We start from the raw sequence: 18,942 nt of genomic DNA on the forward strand, positions 1-18,942 counted from the left end.
ATCTGCCAGAGGTATCTCATGCTCACTTTTGTCCTCCTGATTTCCTTCTCATCTATGCTTCTCAATCCCCTATATTCAGGGATTGAGAAGGGATACACTCCAGGGATACACTTAGTCTCAGATGCCTGCACCTGAACCATGCCTCCTTTTTCCAGACCGGAGGCTCAAATCCATAAATATTGGTGCAGGTAGATCCATGATGCAAAATAAATATAATACAACTGATGAATTATGGAACATTATGTGTATTACGCAGACTGAATTGGTTACAAAGCAGGAAACCCGAGAATGTCTTAAAAGTAATTTTGTAAATTGACAAGCAGATAAAAAGCCATCTTAGAAAACAATCTGGGGGGGAGGTGGGGGGGGGGGGGACCTATTGTCCATGCATCTGCATGCAGTAATTAGACAACTTTAGCTCTTAAGGGCCTTTCCCACTTAGGCGATTTTAAGACAAATGCCGGCGACTAGGCTGTCGCCGACAGTTCACCGCCGGGGTGTCGCGGGCATGATCGTGAGGAGTCTTCCAAGAATCGTAGTGGATCTCAGCGCATCGCTGAGAAATCATCCGGAGTGCAATTTCTCGGCCGCAGCTGGCTTTTCGCCAGGTATCGTTGCTTATTGCAGGCGCTGTCGCATGCTGTCCCCAGGTTTGCTAGTTTCTCTTAGATGCATTTAGAAGCACATAATATTAAAATAAGTAAAGTAATATCAAGATACCATAAAATACTTGTGTTTAACCAATCTACCGTCAGGACATTTAACAGGTAGATTGGAGGCGACAGTTTGACGGTCAGGTAAGCGTGGGAATTTTCGCGATGTTTATGGCCATCAGCGATCACATTTAAAGTGGGCTCCCAACCCAGATATGCAACCCAGAAACGCATCTCCCGTACATTTTCAAAGAATGCCCACACACTTTTCACAAAAATCCATTTAACCACTTTTAAAATTACATTTCTTAATACTACCATTAGTAAACTGGAAGTCAATCCAGTTTATGCCTTGTAACCATGAAGCCTGGTTTTTAAGTAACCCATACAAGATGTACTTACCAACTTGTCAGTGATTTCAGCAACAATTAGGACGCTGGAAAAGCATTGACAGCGTGGGAATTTCGCGATGTTTCCGAAGACGGTGTAATCTCGACCTGACTCGGCATTGTTGTGGTCATTGTCGTCGGGTAAAAGAAAATTTTGGCGATTTGCTACGACTTTGACAGTCCCCGGCAGTCGCCTAAAAAATCGCCTAAGTGGGACAGGCCCTTTAAGAACTCAGTCTGTCAGTTTCACAAGAGGTAGCCCTGATAGTAATAACTTCTATTAACATGCACTATGATTAGTACTACAGTCTAGTCTTGTCTGTACCTTTCGAACTCTTTTTTTAATTTTTGGTAAGTTTTAAAAGTGTGTGTAAACGTTCTTTGGTTTGTTTTATGTGGGGGCTGGGGGAGGGGGGAGGGGAAATCCATTTTTCAATCTCTTACCTGCCGGAGATGCGATTGCTTTCCGGATCGTATCTCCGGTCGCTCTGCGGTCTAATGTCACGGAGCTGAAGGCCTTGCCTGGGACTGACTGTGAGCCCCCACGGGAGCATGGACTTAACATCTGAGCGGGCGATCCCTTACCTGGGATCGACGCTCCAACATTGCCTGCGGACTTTAACTTCAAGGAGATCGCAGTCTTGGGTTGAGACCAGTCGGGAGCTCCAAAGCTGCACGACGCTTGACTAGTCCCAACCCGGGGTAGATCGCCGACGCTGGGGAGCTGAGGTCCCCCTCCCCCCAATGCAGGAGCTTGATCACCCCGACGAGGAAGGCCCGCTGCCGGCTACGTGAGTCAAGATCGTCCCGTCAACAGAAGGTTAGAGGCCCCCGACCGCTGGAGGACAAAGGGAAAGATTGAACTTTTTTTTCGCCTTCCATCAGAGTGAGGAATGTGGAGGATTCATTGTGGTGGATGTTCATGTTAAAATGTATTTTGCGTTCTATTGCTTTTTTATTGTTATGACTGTATGGCAAATGAAGTTCCTCGTATGTTACAAAACCTACTTGGCTAATAAAGTATTATTGTGATTTGGATTATTAAATAATGTAATGCAACTTTTCATATTTTAACTTGCAATAACAAAAATAAACTTAGTCATAGAGTCCCAGAGTCATAGAATGTGGATACAGGCCCTTCGGCCCAACTTGTCTACACTGGCCAACATATCCTATCTACACTAGTCCCACCTGCCTACGTTTGACCCATATCCCTCTAAACCTGTACCGGTCTAATTGTTTTTTAAATGTTGCAACAATCCCTGCCTCAACTGCCTTCTCTGGCAGCTCATGCCATATACCCACCACCCTCTGTGTGAAAAAGTTACCCCTCAGATTCCTATTAAATCTTTTCCCCTTCACCTTAAACTTATGTCCTCTGATTCTTATAACTATTAAAAAGACCTCTATTTTTTAAAATCCTGCAGAGAGAAATAGATTTGTATTGCAAGTCTTAAGCTCTCAAGTTCCTAACCCCTTTTCACCCACCGACAAGATTGTTTTTAAACCCCAATTTTCTATAATGTGAGGTTTCTTTGGAACATAACTGCTGCTTTTTCGCAGAACCACCTGTACTTGCACTTTGCCGAGTTACTTCTGAACATCCTTTTGCTCCCTCTACTTTCAGTCAGAAGTTAATCGAGCAAAATAAATCAAGTACCTTCATACATTGAACTGCCATTGTATTTGGCATAGCCTCACATTGCCCTTTCCCTCCTCCCTACAACTGTTTTCAATTCCTCAATATCATCTTTCACCCTACACATTCAATATATTGACTTCTTCAATTTCTGCCATGTCGAGAATAATGTCAACATGAAACACATTTAAATACATCCCTACTCGGTATAGTGGAGGGTACATTCTGTTACCTGAAACATGAATTCCTTGTCCCACACCAATTTTCTATGCAAATGTTGGAAAAGCTTAGATCTATTACTAGTTGAAGACCCCCCATTCTGATTCTCAATGAATAGCAATCTATCTGTTTCTACTTTTAATTTACATTACTGTTTTGCTGTTCATATTATCGACACTACACAATGAAGAACTAACTGTAGACATCGTACAAGACAACTCTGAAAAGTACAAAAATACTAAGTTAAGCATCTAATTGCTTGCCAACGGACTTATCTGCTGCTATTATTCTGATATATCTGTCGTATTCCTAAAGTAGCCTAATAATTATCGAAGAACAGCGTCTTTTTTTTTGTTGAGACACATTACATCCTGTTCCTATTTCTCATCTTTCTGGTTCTAGATTATTGCAATTATTTTCACTATATTCAAATAATTAATCTTGGTTTTGCCTATCACAGCTCTTCGTACATAAATTACATAGCAGTTATGCTTACATCATCATCTAATTTAATAACTATTATCCAACCAAAATACATATTTCCTTTTGTTCTATTCTCCTTCCATGTAGGCCTCATGCAATCTCTTGTATATTACAGCTGCAATGCTATTTCCAATGTTAATCCCATATCCAAAAATGTGCTTTGCTGAGCTAGAATGATGCAGGAAAGTAGCGCCAAAAAGATCATAATGAAAAAAAAATCATAGCAGGAATGAGGGGCCATATTTCTGTTCATAACTTGGCTGTTCTTTCAGCAAATAAAATAAAATTTAGCATTTCAAGATTCTTTGAATCAAACAGTAAACAGGTTCTGAGAGGTAAAAAATCAAAGTAAACTTAATCTTTTTGATTATTCTTTAGGAAATGTCCTTATTCAAATAAAAATGTTGTTCTTGGTTTTGTGGTTTCTGAGGCGACTGATGAAGCCAATGCTGGAGCCACAGACTCTGCCAAAGGAAGTGCAGATGGTACTTAATGAGGCAAGTGGGAGGATAGATTAGGAGATGTGCCACCTTCCACATTAACTCTGCACTTCTGTATGCTCCCAAAAACTAGAGGTGATTCCTAATGCCATTTCAATTACTCCTGCTCAATTTTATAGTCACAAGATAGTGGTTCCTAAGCGTCAATAAGGAAATGACAGTATTTTCACAGAGACTTTGAGAACATCCCGGAATCGTTTCCTCTGTAATCTTGTCCCACAACAGAGACCAGATATGGTGTGTTTTGGGAGTCTGGTATCAGGCACATAATCTATGTGGTTCCTCTGATGGAGCTAACTGAGTGTACTTACAGAATCAATCATTTTTGAAAATTAGTTCTTGATATGCGCCTGGGTAAGGACTCATATCAAGATTGGACTTCCTCAATTTCTGTCATGTCATGTCATGGGTTGCTTATCAATATAGAACATATAGCATAACAGGTCTATCAGGCCACAATGACTGTGCCAAACAATGATACCAATACCATCTCTGATCTACTTGAGCATAATCCATTTCCCTCCATTCCTTGCATATCCATAAGCATCTCCAAAAGCCTCTTAAATGCCACTATCGTACCTGCCTCAACCATCAACCCTGGCAGCATGTTCCAGGCATTCACTACCATCTGTGTAAAAAAGGTGCCCCGCAAATCCCCTTTAAACTTAGCCCATCTTGTCTCATAATTATGCCCTCTAGTACCCTAACATTAAATTTGAAGATTTTATGGTGATAGCAATGGTAGTAGCTCACCAGTGCTTGGTTTACTGCTGCCCAGCAGACATTAGCACTGTGCCAGGTTTAAAGCCAAGATCTTTAAACACTTTTTTCTTCAATTAGCCAACTTACATCCGTGAACTTACATTCTCAAGTATAGCTCAGCTGCTTGATCTAAATCTAAACCTCAATTCTGAAATTTTGTGAATTTTATCACTTGAGAATAACATTTTGCTTTAAAATTCACCACAGCAGAAGGCTCACACTTGAATGCAAAAATCTTGAATTTTCTGGCTTTGCAGCTTTCCTAATTGCTCTGACCTTGAATTTCACATAGAGAAGATTCCTTAGCAATTCCACATAGAAACTGTTCACTCAAACTGCACCAGGTTAGACTTGGTGAAGGAACACAAAGTCCATCTACTTCACTGCAGTGAAAGAAGGCATAAATTAACCTTTTTTAAACATTTGTTTATATGCTTTTAATTATTCACGTGTTTTCACATGATTTTTAAATGGTCCATTCATTTTTTAATAGTTGTTCAATATTTCTAAATGTCACGAACACGCAGAAGTAGTAATCTGACAGCATGGCTTTTCTGGTCGAAGTCTTTTGTCAGTCATTTTCTAGATAGCAAATGATCTAACTAGTCTCCAAAATTACATTGCATCTTTCAAGGCCAACTCTGATTCAGAGCTGACCTTTCAACAAATCAATATTACACGTTCTGCAAAGGCTTGAAGTTTCTTTATGTATAGTATTATCTGATTTGATTGAATAACACATAAATAAAAGCTTTCCCCAGTTTCTCGGTACATGTGACAATAATAAACCAATACTAACCAGTGCCAAGTTCAGTCAGTTCCCCATTGTCAGCTCTTGCCAGCCCATTGGCATTTTACATCAAAATGACAAAAAGAGATTTATTGAAAAATAATGGAGAACTGCAAATTTAATAGAATTTATCTATATTTAGTAAATGCACAGAGGTAAAAAGCAGTATGGACAGCCAAACCTTTAAAAATATTTCTCAATATTGTGGTTAAACTTGAGTGATCTACCTGTGGGTAAACTTTTAAAGTTTAGAACATTGAATGAGATCAGAGAACAATTTTTAAAAATCTTGAACTAACCATGAAATATTGGAATGGAATTGTGAAGGACAGCATTAGCTCAGCTAAAGACACATTTGGTGAGATTATGTAGATTTCAGAAGGTGCATATTAAGATGACTATTAAGAAGTCATAATAAGAGGTGGTACATGCAGTAGTGAAATGGAAAGGACCTGGACATCTTTCACTACAATCCACTGATGATCTGTCAGCATACGGTTCATCCAGCAGACAATCAACGCACAAGGAATTTATATACAGTACCCAAAACTAAGAACAGAATACTATGATTTAAATGTTCTATTGCTATTGTCACATCTTAGTTTTTAAGTTTTAGAAGTACAGCATGGAAAAGGACTCCTCAGCCCAATGAGTTCACTCTGATCACTGATTACCCGTTCACACTATTCTATGTTACCCACTTTCTCATTCACTCACTGCACATTAGGGGCAATTTTACAGAGGTCAATTAACCTACAAACCCACACATCTTTGGGATGTGGGAGGAACGTCAAGCAAGTGGGGGGAAACGCATGCGGTTACAGGTATGATGTGCAAACTCCACACAGACATCACCCGAGGCCAGGATCTCTGGTACTGTGAGGACACAGCTCTTCTAGCCACACCCACTATTCCACACATCTGATAAATTAAATATGATGATGCCACTGTGTGTTTAATTCAAGATCTTCAGTAACCTTGGAATCACCAATGCCAAACAGAACTATTAGGCCATCACCAGCAAAATAGAAACAGACACAAAATGTTGAAGTAATTCAGCGGATCAAGCAGCATCTATGGAGAAAATGGATAGGTGATGTTTTGGGTCGGGACGTTTTTGAGATGCTGCTGGTCCCGATGAGTTACTCCAGCATTTTGTCTCTCTTTGGTATAAACTTGCATCAACATTTCCTTATTACTAGTAAAATTAATTCCTCTCAAGCTTCAGCTTCTATTTGGAGCTGGAAACCAACTCTGACTACTATATAAATTAGCTACTAATCTAAAATCTAGATAGATGATCTATCAAAAAACAGATTATAAGGGGAAAGAACAATTATCAAAGTCAAGTCAAAGTCAAAGTCAATTTTATTGTCAATCCTCAGCCAGTTTACACAGACAGAAAATCAAAATACCGTTTCCCACAATCCCGAGGACCAAAGTGCATAAAACTAAGTTAAAATTAAAAAGGCACAGCAAACAACAATCAACATAAAATATAAAATATAGTCACTTCAAATGCGTTAAAAAATAAAAAAATTTTTTTTTTTTTTTTTTAAAGTGTCTGGTGCTGGATGTGCGTGTGTGTGGGGTGTTAAAGTCCAGGTCCAATGGGGGCAGGGGAGAGAGGAGGAAGGGAGGGGAGAGAGTTCAGCATCCTGACAGCCTGGTGGAAAAAACTGTTCTTTAGTCGGGTGGTGCTCGACCTCAGGCTGCGAAACCTTCTCCCTGAAGGCAGGAGGGTGAAGAGGCTGTTGGAGGGGTGGGAGGGGTCACCCACAATGCTCTGTGCTTTGCGGGTGAGGCGGGTGGTGTAAAGGACCAGGAGTGTTGGGAGTGAGGCGCCAGTGATCCTCTCAGCAGTGTTCACTATGCGCTGCAGGGTCTTGCGGCTGGAGGCTGTGCAGCTGCCGAACCACACAGTGATGCAGCTGCTGAGGATGCTCTCGATGGCGCCTCGGTAAAAAGTGTACATGATGGGTGTGGGCGCTCCCGCTCTCTTCAGTTTGCGGAGGAAGTAGAGGCGCTGCTGGGCTTTCTTGGCGATGGACGTGATGTTGTTGCTCCAGGAGAGATCCTCGGTGATGTTCACCCCCAGGAATTTGGTGCTGCTCATCTGCTCCACAGCAGCACCATTGATGGTCAGTGGGTGGGGGTGTTGGGTGTGCGTTCTCCTGAAGTCGACAACAATCTCCTTTGTTTTCTCCACATTCAGGAAGAGATTGTTGTCTGTGCACCACGCGGCCAGCTGGTCCACCTCCTTCCTGTAGTGGGTCTCGTCGTTGTTGCTGATGAGACCCACCACTGTTGTGTCATCCGCAAACTTGACGAAGTGGTTGGAGCTGTAGGTGGGTGTGCAGTCGTGGGTCAGCAAGGTGAAGAGCAGGGGGCTTAGCACACATCCTTGTGGGGCACCCGTACTCAGCGTGTTGCTGCCGACCCGTACAGACTGGGGTCTGGCAGTGAGGAAGTCCAGCAGCCAGTTGCAGAGAAGGGGGCTGAGGCCCAGATTTGTTAGTTTACAAACCAGCTGCTGGGGGATGATGGTGTTGAATGCTGAGCTAAAGTCTATGAACAGCATCCTAACATATGAGTTTTTAGTGTCCAAGTGGGTGAGGGCTGGGTGTAGAGCAGAGGAGATGGCATCCTCAGTGGACCGCTTAGCTCGATATGCAAACTGAAACGGGTCCAGGGAGGGGGGGAGGTTGGATCTGATCTGCTTCATGACCAGCCTCTCGAAGCACTTCATGATGGTTGAAGTCAGCGCTACAGGGCGGTAGTCATTGAAGCAGGATGGAGAAGACTTCTTGGGCACAGGTATGATGGTGGTTTCTTTGAAGCACGAGGGAACAACAGCCTGGCTCAGTGAGATGTTGAAGATGTCTGTGAGGACATCTGTGAGCTCAGCTGCGCAGTCTTTTAGCACACGACCAGGAATGTTGTCAGGTCCAGAAGCTTTCCGGGTGTTAATCCTTAACAGTGTGCTCCTCACACTGCCTGGAGACAAACAAATAGCCTGGTCGTTGGGGGGGGGGAGTTGTTTTCTGCGCAGGTGTGTTGCTCTGTGCTTCAAAGCGTGCGAAGAAGCCGTTGAGGTCGTTCAGGAGAGAGGTGTCACTGTCACAGGTCTGTGGTAAGGGTTTGTAGTCCGTGATAGTCCTAATACCCTTCCACAGGCTCCGTGTGTCTCTGCTGTCACTGAAGTGGGCTGTGATGCGCCGGGTGTAGTGTTGTTTGGCTTTCCTGATGCCACTGGAAAGGTTGGCCCTGGCTGCTCTGGATTGCCCTCTCTGAAGGCAACGTTGCGGACCCTCAGCAGCCCATGGACCTCCCCTGTCAGCCATGGCTTCTGGTTAGCCCGGATGGTGATGGCTCTGGTGTGGGTCACATCATCAATGCATTTGGTGATGTAGCCTGTAACTGTCTCTGTGTATTCCTGAATGTTGGTTGTGTTGTTGTATGTTGCTGCCTGCTTAAACATGTCCCAGTCTGTAGTCTCAAAGCAGTTTTGGAGTGCAGCTGTGCTGTCCTCTGACCACACACGTACCTCTTTTGAAACCGGTTTGGTGACTTTCACCCGGGGTCTGTATGCCGGTTGCAGCAGAACGGTGAGGTGATCAGAGAGGCCGATGTGGGGGAGGGGGGAAGCCTTGTATGCTCCTTTGATGGTCGTGTAGACAAGGTCCAAGGTGTTGTTTTCTCGTGTTGGGAAATCAACATGCTGGTATACTTTGGGCATGACAGTTTTTAGGTTAGCATGGTTGAAGTCCCCAGCTACGATGAGAAAGCCATCTGGGTGTGCTGTCTGCTGCTCAGAGATGGCCCGGTACAGTTCGCAGAGTGCCTCCTCTCTGTCCTTGTTGTTGGAACTGGGAGGGATGTAAACAGCGACTAACAGGATAGCTGTTAGCTCCCTCGGGAGGTAGAAAGGCCGGCACTTCACAAACATAAACTCCGCCAGCGGTGAACAGTGTTTGTAGACCAACACAGCGTCCCGACACCAAGCATCACTGATGTAAACAATCACACCGCCGCCGCGAGTCTTCCCCCCGCTAACCGTAGCTCTGTCCGATCGGTAGCATGTTAGCCGGTCGAGCTGAACAGCGGAGTCCGGGATGTTGTCATTAAGCCATGTTTCTGTAAAAACGTAAACACAGCATTCCCTCACCTCATGCTGGGTCGACCGGAGAAGTCTTATAGTGTCCATTTTATTGTCCAGTGAGCGTACATTAGCCATTAGCATGCTCGGAATAGCCGGTCTGTGTGGGCTAGCCGCTAGCCTAGCCCGGATGCCTCCGCGCTTACCCCTCTTCTGCTTCCTCTCACACCGCCTGCGGCGTCTCCTTTCCAGCCGGGGGGCAGCACTCGAGGCCGAGGTCGAGGTCAGGCAGAGTATTCTGAGGCCGCTAAGTTCCTCTGCAAGCGTAGCGTCCAGTGTTGATGATGTTGTTTTCTTGTCCAGCAAGAACTCACGACTATACTGTCTACTGCTGACTGTCCAGAGTTGTTGAAGTGACAAACATGACGAACTTGAAAAAACATAAAAAACACTCGAAAAATCGGGAGAGCGTGGGGCCGCTGCGTCTGCACGCGCCACCATTTTATTTTTTTTATTTTTTATTTTTTATGTGGAAGAGACATCAAACCACTTGAAAAATTAAAGTACAAAATCACATTTGAGATTCTTTTTATCAGAATTTTTGCTGTTATCTATGCTTATGAGATGGTGATGCTCCATATCAGAAAACAGGGATTACTGTAAAGAGTTAAGTACAGTCTAATAATTTGATGCCTCACCTGGATGACACCAGAAAATATGCACATTGGATCCTGCGTATTCACCTAATCCACATTCACTTTCATTATATATTAAATAGCTGGGATAAACACTGTGCGGTAGTCATATTAACTACTGAGATACAGTAGATGTATTTGTGGTTCAGTTGCCAGACATTTGCAAAATGTTATTTAATTGAACACAGTTAGTTAAAATATCAGTTAAACTGAATCCTGCAATTGAGTAAAATCCTAACAATACAAATAAATCTTGAAAATTGAACAATTATTTTAGCCAATTTGGTTACTACAGTACTATGATCATGTGATACAAGTGTTTCGGAAGATTTATCTGATCTGAATAAGAACAAAATTGCATGTTGTATTTCAAATACAAACTGCTTGAATTTAGAAGAGCATATCGGTCTGTTAGGTACATCCCACTAATTATACCCCTCCCGTGCCTCTAAAGCACTTTGGACTGCTAGAAACTGCTGGAAATAAAACAAATATTAAATGTAAATTAATTTTACAGTAAAACCTGTGTGTATACACATACATACATACATACACACAGACACATATAATACATATACACCCACACATATTTATCATGTTATTTACCGATTACTACATTTACATATCTTTTTTGCTGCCACAGGCAAAAATTTCATAGTTCTGTGATAGGACATATGACAATAAAACACTTTTGACCAAGCACCTCATATTCCGCTTTGGTAGCTTGCAACCCAATGGTATTAACATTGAATTCTTCAAATTTGGATAACTAACCCACGACAACTTCTTTGTTTCTGCCTTGTCCCTCACTGGATGTGCACCCATTTCTCCCTTTCCCCTTCCCACAATATTCCTTCCTATGGCTTCAAACTTTATGCCTCTTGTACCCTAACTCCTTATCTCAAACTTTTTTTAAATCTCTGCCTTTGCCCAACCATCTGCCAATCAACCACCATCTGCCAATCAACTCCCATGCTGCAATCATACTGAAGAATGGTCCGAATGGTCCAAAATCCAAATTCTCCAGAGATCCAGCCTGAACCGACCGCTAAGTTACTCCAGCACTGTGTTCCTTGTGTTTACAGGTTACTCCCCCTATTAGACATATGTACAACCTTTCACATGTGGTATCACCATCATCAGGAAAAAGGGGAAACTACAGTTTTGAAACTGAAAGTGGTTGTTACTATATGTTAAGCTACATATTTCTACAAATTTTCTGCCATTCAGTTTTACTTTGTTGCCTGCAAGCTAACAAACATCTGAAAATCGCTCCCTAGATACAGAAAATTAATTTAAGACCCAAAATTCTCTTCAGTGCCCGAGAAGTCAAGAGGGAAAAAAATATCTAGTTGCCAAATCCTCACTACCATATTTGTGGGCTTGGAGATTCAATTCAGACAGGACTTCTCTAAACTGTAACATGCCCACCATTTTCCTATGGATAATTAGTTTGTCCACTCTCAACATCCATGAACTTGATCAAATTATAACAGTGCCAGTCTTAACCTATGAGACAACAAACACAGCAAGGAATAAGTCCAAGATCCTGTCAAAAGAAGGGACCCAACCCAAACTATCACCTGCTCATTTCCTATTCAAATGCTGCCTGATCCGCCGAGTTCTTCCGGTACTTTAACCTTTGCACAAGATTCTAGCATCTGCAATCCACTTTGTCTCCAAGTAAAAAGTGTGTGCATGGGTTGAGTAGGAAGACAAAGGGGTGGATAAGTTGATAGCTCAGGCAGCTTGGTTGAATTGGACGAGTTGAAGCAAAAGACCTGTTCAATTCTATACAACTCTATGACTCCATGAGTATTGATTTGCTGAACCTTTATGAAGCCATGCTCTTGAGGTTTATAAATGTTCAGCACAATAATGGAGGTTGAAGCCAGCATAAAAGAACCTGGTGTTCATTTAAACACTGTTTTTACACTTGTTTATGGTGTAAGCAGTAGAAGTCTAGAATTCAACAGCAGAAAGACTAGACCCCTAATTAACCTCAAGTGGGTTAAATACTTAAATTCAATAAAACTCAAAGTCAAAATCAGTTGCTGGACCATCAGCTTCTTTGGGCAGGCTAATGTGTTACCAATTTATATTCTGTAGATTGTTAAAGGGTATACATTGGAACTTCTCATGAATTGGATTCCATGTGACAGAACTTTCATTACAGCTACTGGCTTGGAAAAATATATTGGTCCAAATTTTCCAGTTAACAATAAGGAAACCTGTTCACCATTCAGTGTGCTAACAATTACCCAGTTATTTTGGTGAGCTTTTCGCAGAAACTTTGAGATCCATTGCAGTGCTATGCCCTATACAATCTATGTATGGTATTTGTGATGAGATATTACAATAGTTCTTCAAATAGACCAAAGAATTTCTTACAAGAATTTCTCCATCGCTGCTCCCACCCTATGGAACTCACTACCCCAAACCGTCAGAGACTCCTCCACACTCACCACATTCAAAACATCACTGAAGTCTCACCTGTTCAGTACTGCCTTCAACCACTGAAGGTCACCTCACCTTCTGTCTCCTTTCTCTGTTCGTTTACTTATTTATCTATTTATTCACTTCCCTATGTTCTCTAAATCCCTGTAAAGCGTCTTTGAGTATATGAAAAGCGCTATATAAATGTAATGCATTATTATTATTATTATTAAATTGTCACACACAACATTTTGGTGTGTTTAGTGTAGATACGTACCTGTACTACATGTCCTTCTGGTAATTTATGCCAAATGATTCGGTAAAGTACCATTGGTCATGGTTGTTCAGGATGTTGACAGTCTTTTGATTTCCGCCTGCACTTAGGTGTAGGTAAATATCAAAAGGTCATCCAATTTAATCCTCAGTGATGTTGGAATATACAATGTTATTGTAAATTCCAGGTTATCTTCTATTACTTCAATGAAAATACAAAGTCGAAAGAGGACAATGATTATTGTGATTATACTAATCCAAAGTTATCTTCTCATTGAAACTTGGATTTACAAACTATTTTCCTATTAAATGATTTAACCTCAACTGAAGAAGCAAACTGTGGTTGATACAATATTCAACTATTTCCATTTAAATGTTAGTTTTTGAACATTGACTGGATTAACCACAGTTGCTTTTGCAAATTAAACAACTGTGATTAACATGATATTTCTAAAGGATATAAAATCAGCTGTAACTAAATGGTTAACCAGGAGTTAAAGATTAATATAGGGAACTTGAAATTTGTTAATATGTAGATACAAGGAACTGCAGATGCTGGTTTACAAAAAAAACCACGCAAAGTGCTTGAATAATTCAGTGGGTCCGAGAAGATCTTTGGACAACATGGATGGGTGATGTTTTCGGTCAAGATGGACAACATGGATAGGTGATGTTTTGGGTCATGATTCTGCTTCCGACTCCAACATTTTTGTTAAACTTCACTATAACGGATATCAACTGAGATAATATACTATGTAGATTTTCAGATGTCATTTCTGATTTCATTTGAAATAAATATTTTATAAGCTGTGTAGTTCTTGTTTTTCACTTGAAATATGATGTATGCATATTTTTATATTTATCTAATTCAATTTGCCGCATGCAACTAATGTACAGCAACCAGAAGCTGAACTTGCATAAATCAGATGCAATCTTTCAAATAACGTTACACAATGAACGTAATGAAAATAGTTCCAGGAAGCAAAATGTTACCTACCTTTTGCTTGTTTGGCAAAACTGAGCATTAGTTTAGAGAAAAGATCAGGACTTTCAAATTTTTCTTCTTTTGCTTTAACCCAAAAACATGTCTCTGTCATTTGCTGGGGTCCAATCTGGAATAAAAAAATAAAATTAAATAATTTAATTGAAAATCTTTTTTGGTTTCCACATCTCCAATAACGGTTTGCTATCCAAGATGAATTTAAAATCATTACACTTAGTTTCTCTCATTTCTGGTGATTGTCCATAAACTGTCAGGACTGAGCACAATGGAAACTTATTCTGCTCCACACAAGTGGCACAAATGGACATGATTCTATTTAATTAAAAACATAGATGCATTTAATATTACACTTCTATTAAGAAATTCTCTTGCTATATAATAATTTCAATTGGATTGTTATATTTCAAAACACAACTTTTCCAAATAGTTAAATTTGAAGTAAAACAACCAGCGTTGAAGAACAAACTCAAATAATGTTGATACAAGCAACACATTCCTCATTGTAGGAGCACCAGTAAACCAGGAATTACCTCAGATGTTAACTCAATCTCCAGAAATGGCCGACTGGGCAGAGCGACGGGAGAAGCAAGTTGAGTATGGAGTGGACAAAGCCTCCACTGACAGCAAGAATCAGCAGCAGGAGAGCGCGGAGGGAGCCCCACGGTGAGAAAACACTATTCCCAGGGGCTACACCGTGAGCCACAACAACAGCCTTGTCTCTGGACCGTGCAATGGGTGCACCTTGCGAGTCTGAGTGGGGTCGGAAGCTGGAGCTCTAAATGGCTGGGGAGATGGTGGGATCCGGGGATGGGTCAGCAAATCATTCCATTCACGTTCAGTTTACATTTTATATTTTATATGAAGAAGGGTCTCGTCCCGAAACATCACCTATTCCTTCTCTCCAGAGATGCTGTCTGTCCCGCTGAGTTACTCCAGCTTTTTGTGTCTATCTTCGGTTTAAACCAGCATCTGCAGTTCCTTCTTATACATTTTATATTTGTTTTATTTAAGTTTCAGGCACTGCATGGTGCTTTAGAGACACGGGAGGGTTTTTTTAGAGGGCCGGGGGGGAATAGTCATTTCATTATTTTGTGAACGTCCACATAAGCAACCAAACAAAATGACTGAGATCAGATTTAATTTAATTTAATATTCTTGAACACCCAATTTTTGAGAACACATTTTGTTCAAGTAGATTAGCAACAGGACCAAAATTCCATTCCAATGTCTTATCATAATATTTGCTTTGTATAGGAAAATAACTGCAGATACTGGGACAAATCAAAGGTATCACAAAATGCTGGAGTAACTCAGCGGGTCAAGCAGCATCTCTGGAGAGAAGGCATGCTTTTGTTAACTATAATGCACAGCATAGTTGAACTAAATTATCAATGACATGTTTTAGGGTAAGCCACTCCCAAAATCCTTCTGTGGTATTCTTTGATTGTGGTTAAAACTACATGTTTAAAACTGCCATAAGCATTGCATTATTTTTAGTGACTCAAATAACCGTCTAAAATTTGAAAATATGATAAAGATGATATGCAATGTCATTAGAACTGTCCTCTGTACAAATAATTCTGTAGTTGTGTGTTTGATTGAAGATTCCGATAAAAATCATTTGAGGCATAAGATCTTCTAGTTAACAGCATGTAAAAAGGTCATTACATATTTGACACTGCTTTACTCCCTTAGGCACAGCCGCTAAGCAGTCATTTACTTTTCTTAAAACTCCTACTTTGCCCATATCAGTGAGCTTTTGTAACTGTCAAATATTATTATACCCTCTGGCTACATTTTGAGTGTGGGTAGCAAAAAAACAGCCATATGTTTATTTCATATTTTGTTAGTTAACCGATCCAGACCAAATTTCCATGAATGAATTCATGCAGCAAAATAATATTTCAATCAAATCGTACATTTTCTTTTACACATGCAAAGTGAGGAAAATGAACTTTGATCAGTCCCAAAGTATTTTCTTCAACACAGCAATACAATATATAGGACATTGCTAGGCAACAGCTTAAATACTGAGGGAACATCAAAGCATTTGCAAAAAAAAAATATTTTCCCAAAGCTCTAAGGTTTTTAATTTCCTATATCCTATGACATGGCTTGATGCTGTCAGAATATATATCTTGACAAAGACTGGAAATATAATCTAACTGCAAAATGTAGGCACTTTATTAGTTAACATTTCATAGGTTTGTTTTCATGAACTCTTAAAAGTTATTTCTGCAAAAAATATATTAGTCAAATTGAAAGTAGTCATAAAAATGCTCAGGTAAAGATTAAATTTTCAACAATTCATTTTGTCATCTGTGACTATAATGGTATTTTGAAGATGAGCTTTGGAAAGATAATTGGAAACAATGAGCTGAATCTTGCTGGCAAATGCCAGCAGAATTGATGTGAATGGCCAGTTTATACTCCCTTACGTGCATCCAAACGGATTTCTTATAATTTAAAAATACTAATTGCTTCCTTCATTTTTAATTGTTTTTGAATACTAATACTTATGAATGTGAGGGACAGCAACATTCAGACACAGTTAAAAAGCTTCACAGCTTTGATACAAGGCAAGTTTCTGACATTTAACAAAGATCTCCTCATAGTGTAAGTGGGCCAAGCTTATGCTGTCCCACTCATGAGATCCAATTAGATTGTTAGAATCAGACATAATTAGATTGTTTGAATATCTGACACCTCTTTGGCTGCAGCATTTTCCAAGCCAATAAGTTTAATTTTGTGAACATGAACCAAGTTAATGTGGGTTAATAGGGAAACCTCAGAGAGGGCAGCTTGTTCCAATTCAGCCAATATTTCTGCCCAAACGTAACTATTCATTCAATGCAACATACAAAGTATATAACTGCTGATGTTGTCATTAAAGTGATTTTTTTGTTTGTCATACACAGGCAGTTCCTGGGTTACATAAGGATTCCATTTCTAAGAACTATCACAAATTAATTCTCCCATATGTCAGAAACAATTTCAATGAAGGTTTATTAACAGGAACATTTATTTATTGTCTTTCCCCGTTTGGTTAAAATGGTACAAAATTCCATATTCAATGGCTAGATTAAATGGCTTTGAAGAATCAATGCGTGTTACATTGTTCAATTAAGTAGTTTCCAAACAAATCTATTAGATGGACTCCCACTATGAACCAGCAGCCTGTCAGTCTTAACAGACAATGATGTCTGAAAAAAAAAACTGCTGGGTAACTTAGTGGGTCAGGTAGCATCTGTGAAAGGAAATGGACAAATTGTATTTCAGATCAGGTCTGACTTTCTCTCCACAGATGCTCCCTGACCCGCTGAGTTTCCCCAGCAGTTTGTTTTTGTCAACATGCCAGCATATGCAGACTCCTGTGTCTCCAGACAATTATGTCTATTTGATTACTGCAGGGTGGTTATTTATAAACAGTTTTTTAAGACTGATTGTCTTTTGATTTAACTAGTTGCTTAACTGCCTGAAGGTGTTTGCATTTCAGTAACAAACTTTCCGAACTTGAAAAAATCACGAAAACTCCATGAGGGAAATTTCCAAAAATCAGATTCTTCATAAGTCAGATCTTTGATAACCTGGGGAACCCCCTGTATTTCATTTATTATGCTGATGAGGAAGTCTCAATAAAATACATGACAGCTTCAAATTTATTGGACGATCAAACATTGGATTATAACATATCCTTTTATTTTGATACAAACAAAACTATGGCTGCAATTGAATGCAACTATTTACCCATAGTTTGGAGGTGGGGTGGGAATGGAAAGGACTATTGTCTAGAAATTACAGTGGTGATTCTGCACAAAACATCTGAAAATTGTTATTTTCTCGAGTGCAATGAGATTGCATTTCCATTCCCTTTGGAGCATTGTTTCAGCAAGGACCAGAAGGACTCTGTTTTCTGCCTATTTAATGCTACTGCCTATTTAAAGTGTGCTTATTAAAGCTAGTCCCAGCACAGTGCCAAAAATGACTTAAAGGTATAAAAGTTTATCTCAATGTCAATTTGATGGCAACTTGAAATGTCTGATTCAACTTCAGGCAGTGGCTAGGGAATGGAATTGATGGCAGGGAGCTATGACAAATGATTTGGGGTTTTCCCCGATATTAAGTTGAGAAAATTACTGTTTATTCAATACTGGACTTTGGGAAGCAATACAAAAAGTGATGAGAAGACATGAGCTGGTGAAGTTAAATTAGGTGGACACGCAGTGCACAAAGACAGTGAAATCATATGATGATGGGAGCTCACAGAAGTACACCTGTTTAGCAGAAAACATAATGTATTGTAATATGGTTTAACTGAACACAATCCAAAATCGTGTCTCAGGCTATAAATTACAAAAATAATTTTAGACATTAAATAATACAATATTATTTTATGTAATCTCCCTTCAATAATTCAGAATTTCGTTATGTCCCTCACAATAATGGAAAGTAGAACTATTGGGATAAGTAGAACTATTGGGGTAAAACAAATAGGTCTAAAAGAACATGAAGGCTTTGACTGGGGTAATTTTTATAAACTTGTCCGTGGGATTAAAACACAGATTTATGAAGAGGTGAATATTTTCAATATTCGACTTATTTAAGTATTTTGGTAAGGTTAGAAAAAGTTTCAATCAGGAAATAGTTAGCACCATAACAATCAAAACAGGAGGTGCAGGTGCTAGTGACGATCTACACAGAAAATGGACACCAGAGAAGAGGATATAGTTTACAATGGTAATTTGCAAAATGGCTGAGAAAAAGTAGTTTGATTTGGTGGTTTAAAAGTTAAAGAATAGGGGAAATAGGGGGGCAATTTTTTTTAAACTAACCAGAGAATGGGCTGAGGAGTGGAAAAAATTATGAATAGAGGACAAAATAGACAATAGGTGCAGGAGTAGGCCATTCGCCCCTTCGAGCCAGCACCGCCATTCAATGTGATCATGGCTGATCATTCTCAATCAGTACCCCGTTCCTGCCTTCTCCCCATACCCCCTGACT

At 40.1% G+C, this 18,942-nt stretch overlaps 1 protein-coding gene across 9 annotated transcripts in view; it reads right to left on the reverse strand.

Moving 5' to 3' along the window:
• The window catches only part of diaph2 (diaphanous-related formin 2), a 448,875-nt gene that overhangs the window by 276,134 nt on the left and 153,799 nt on the right, over positions 1-18,942 (reverse strand). For all 9 annotated transcript variants that reach the window (XM_078412289.1, XM_078412288.1, XM_078412284.1 and 6 more), the window contains one exon: positions 13,936-14,050. In XM_078412289.1, coding sequence (XP_078268415.1) covers positions 13,936-14,050 — 115 coding nt within the window. The remainder of the gene's footprint in view (positions 1-13,935; positions 14,051-18,942) is intronic.

The sequence above is a fragment of the Rhinoraja longicauda genome, chromosome 15, assembly GCF_053455715.1.
Source record: "Rhinoraja longicauda isolate Sanriku21f chromosome 15, sRhiLon1.1, whole genome shotgun sequence".
Taxonomy (NCBI): domain Eukaryota; kingdom Metazoa; phylum Chordata; class Chondrichthyes; order Rajiformes; family Arhynchobatidae; genus Rhinoraja; species Rhinoraja longicauda.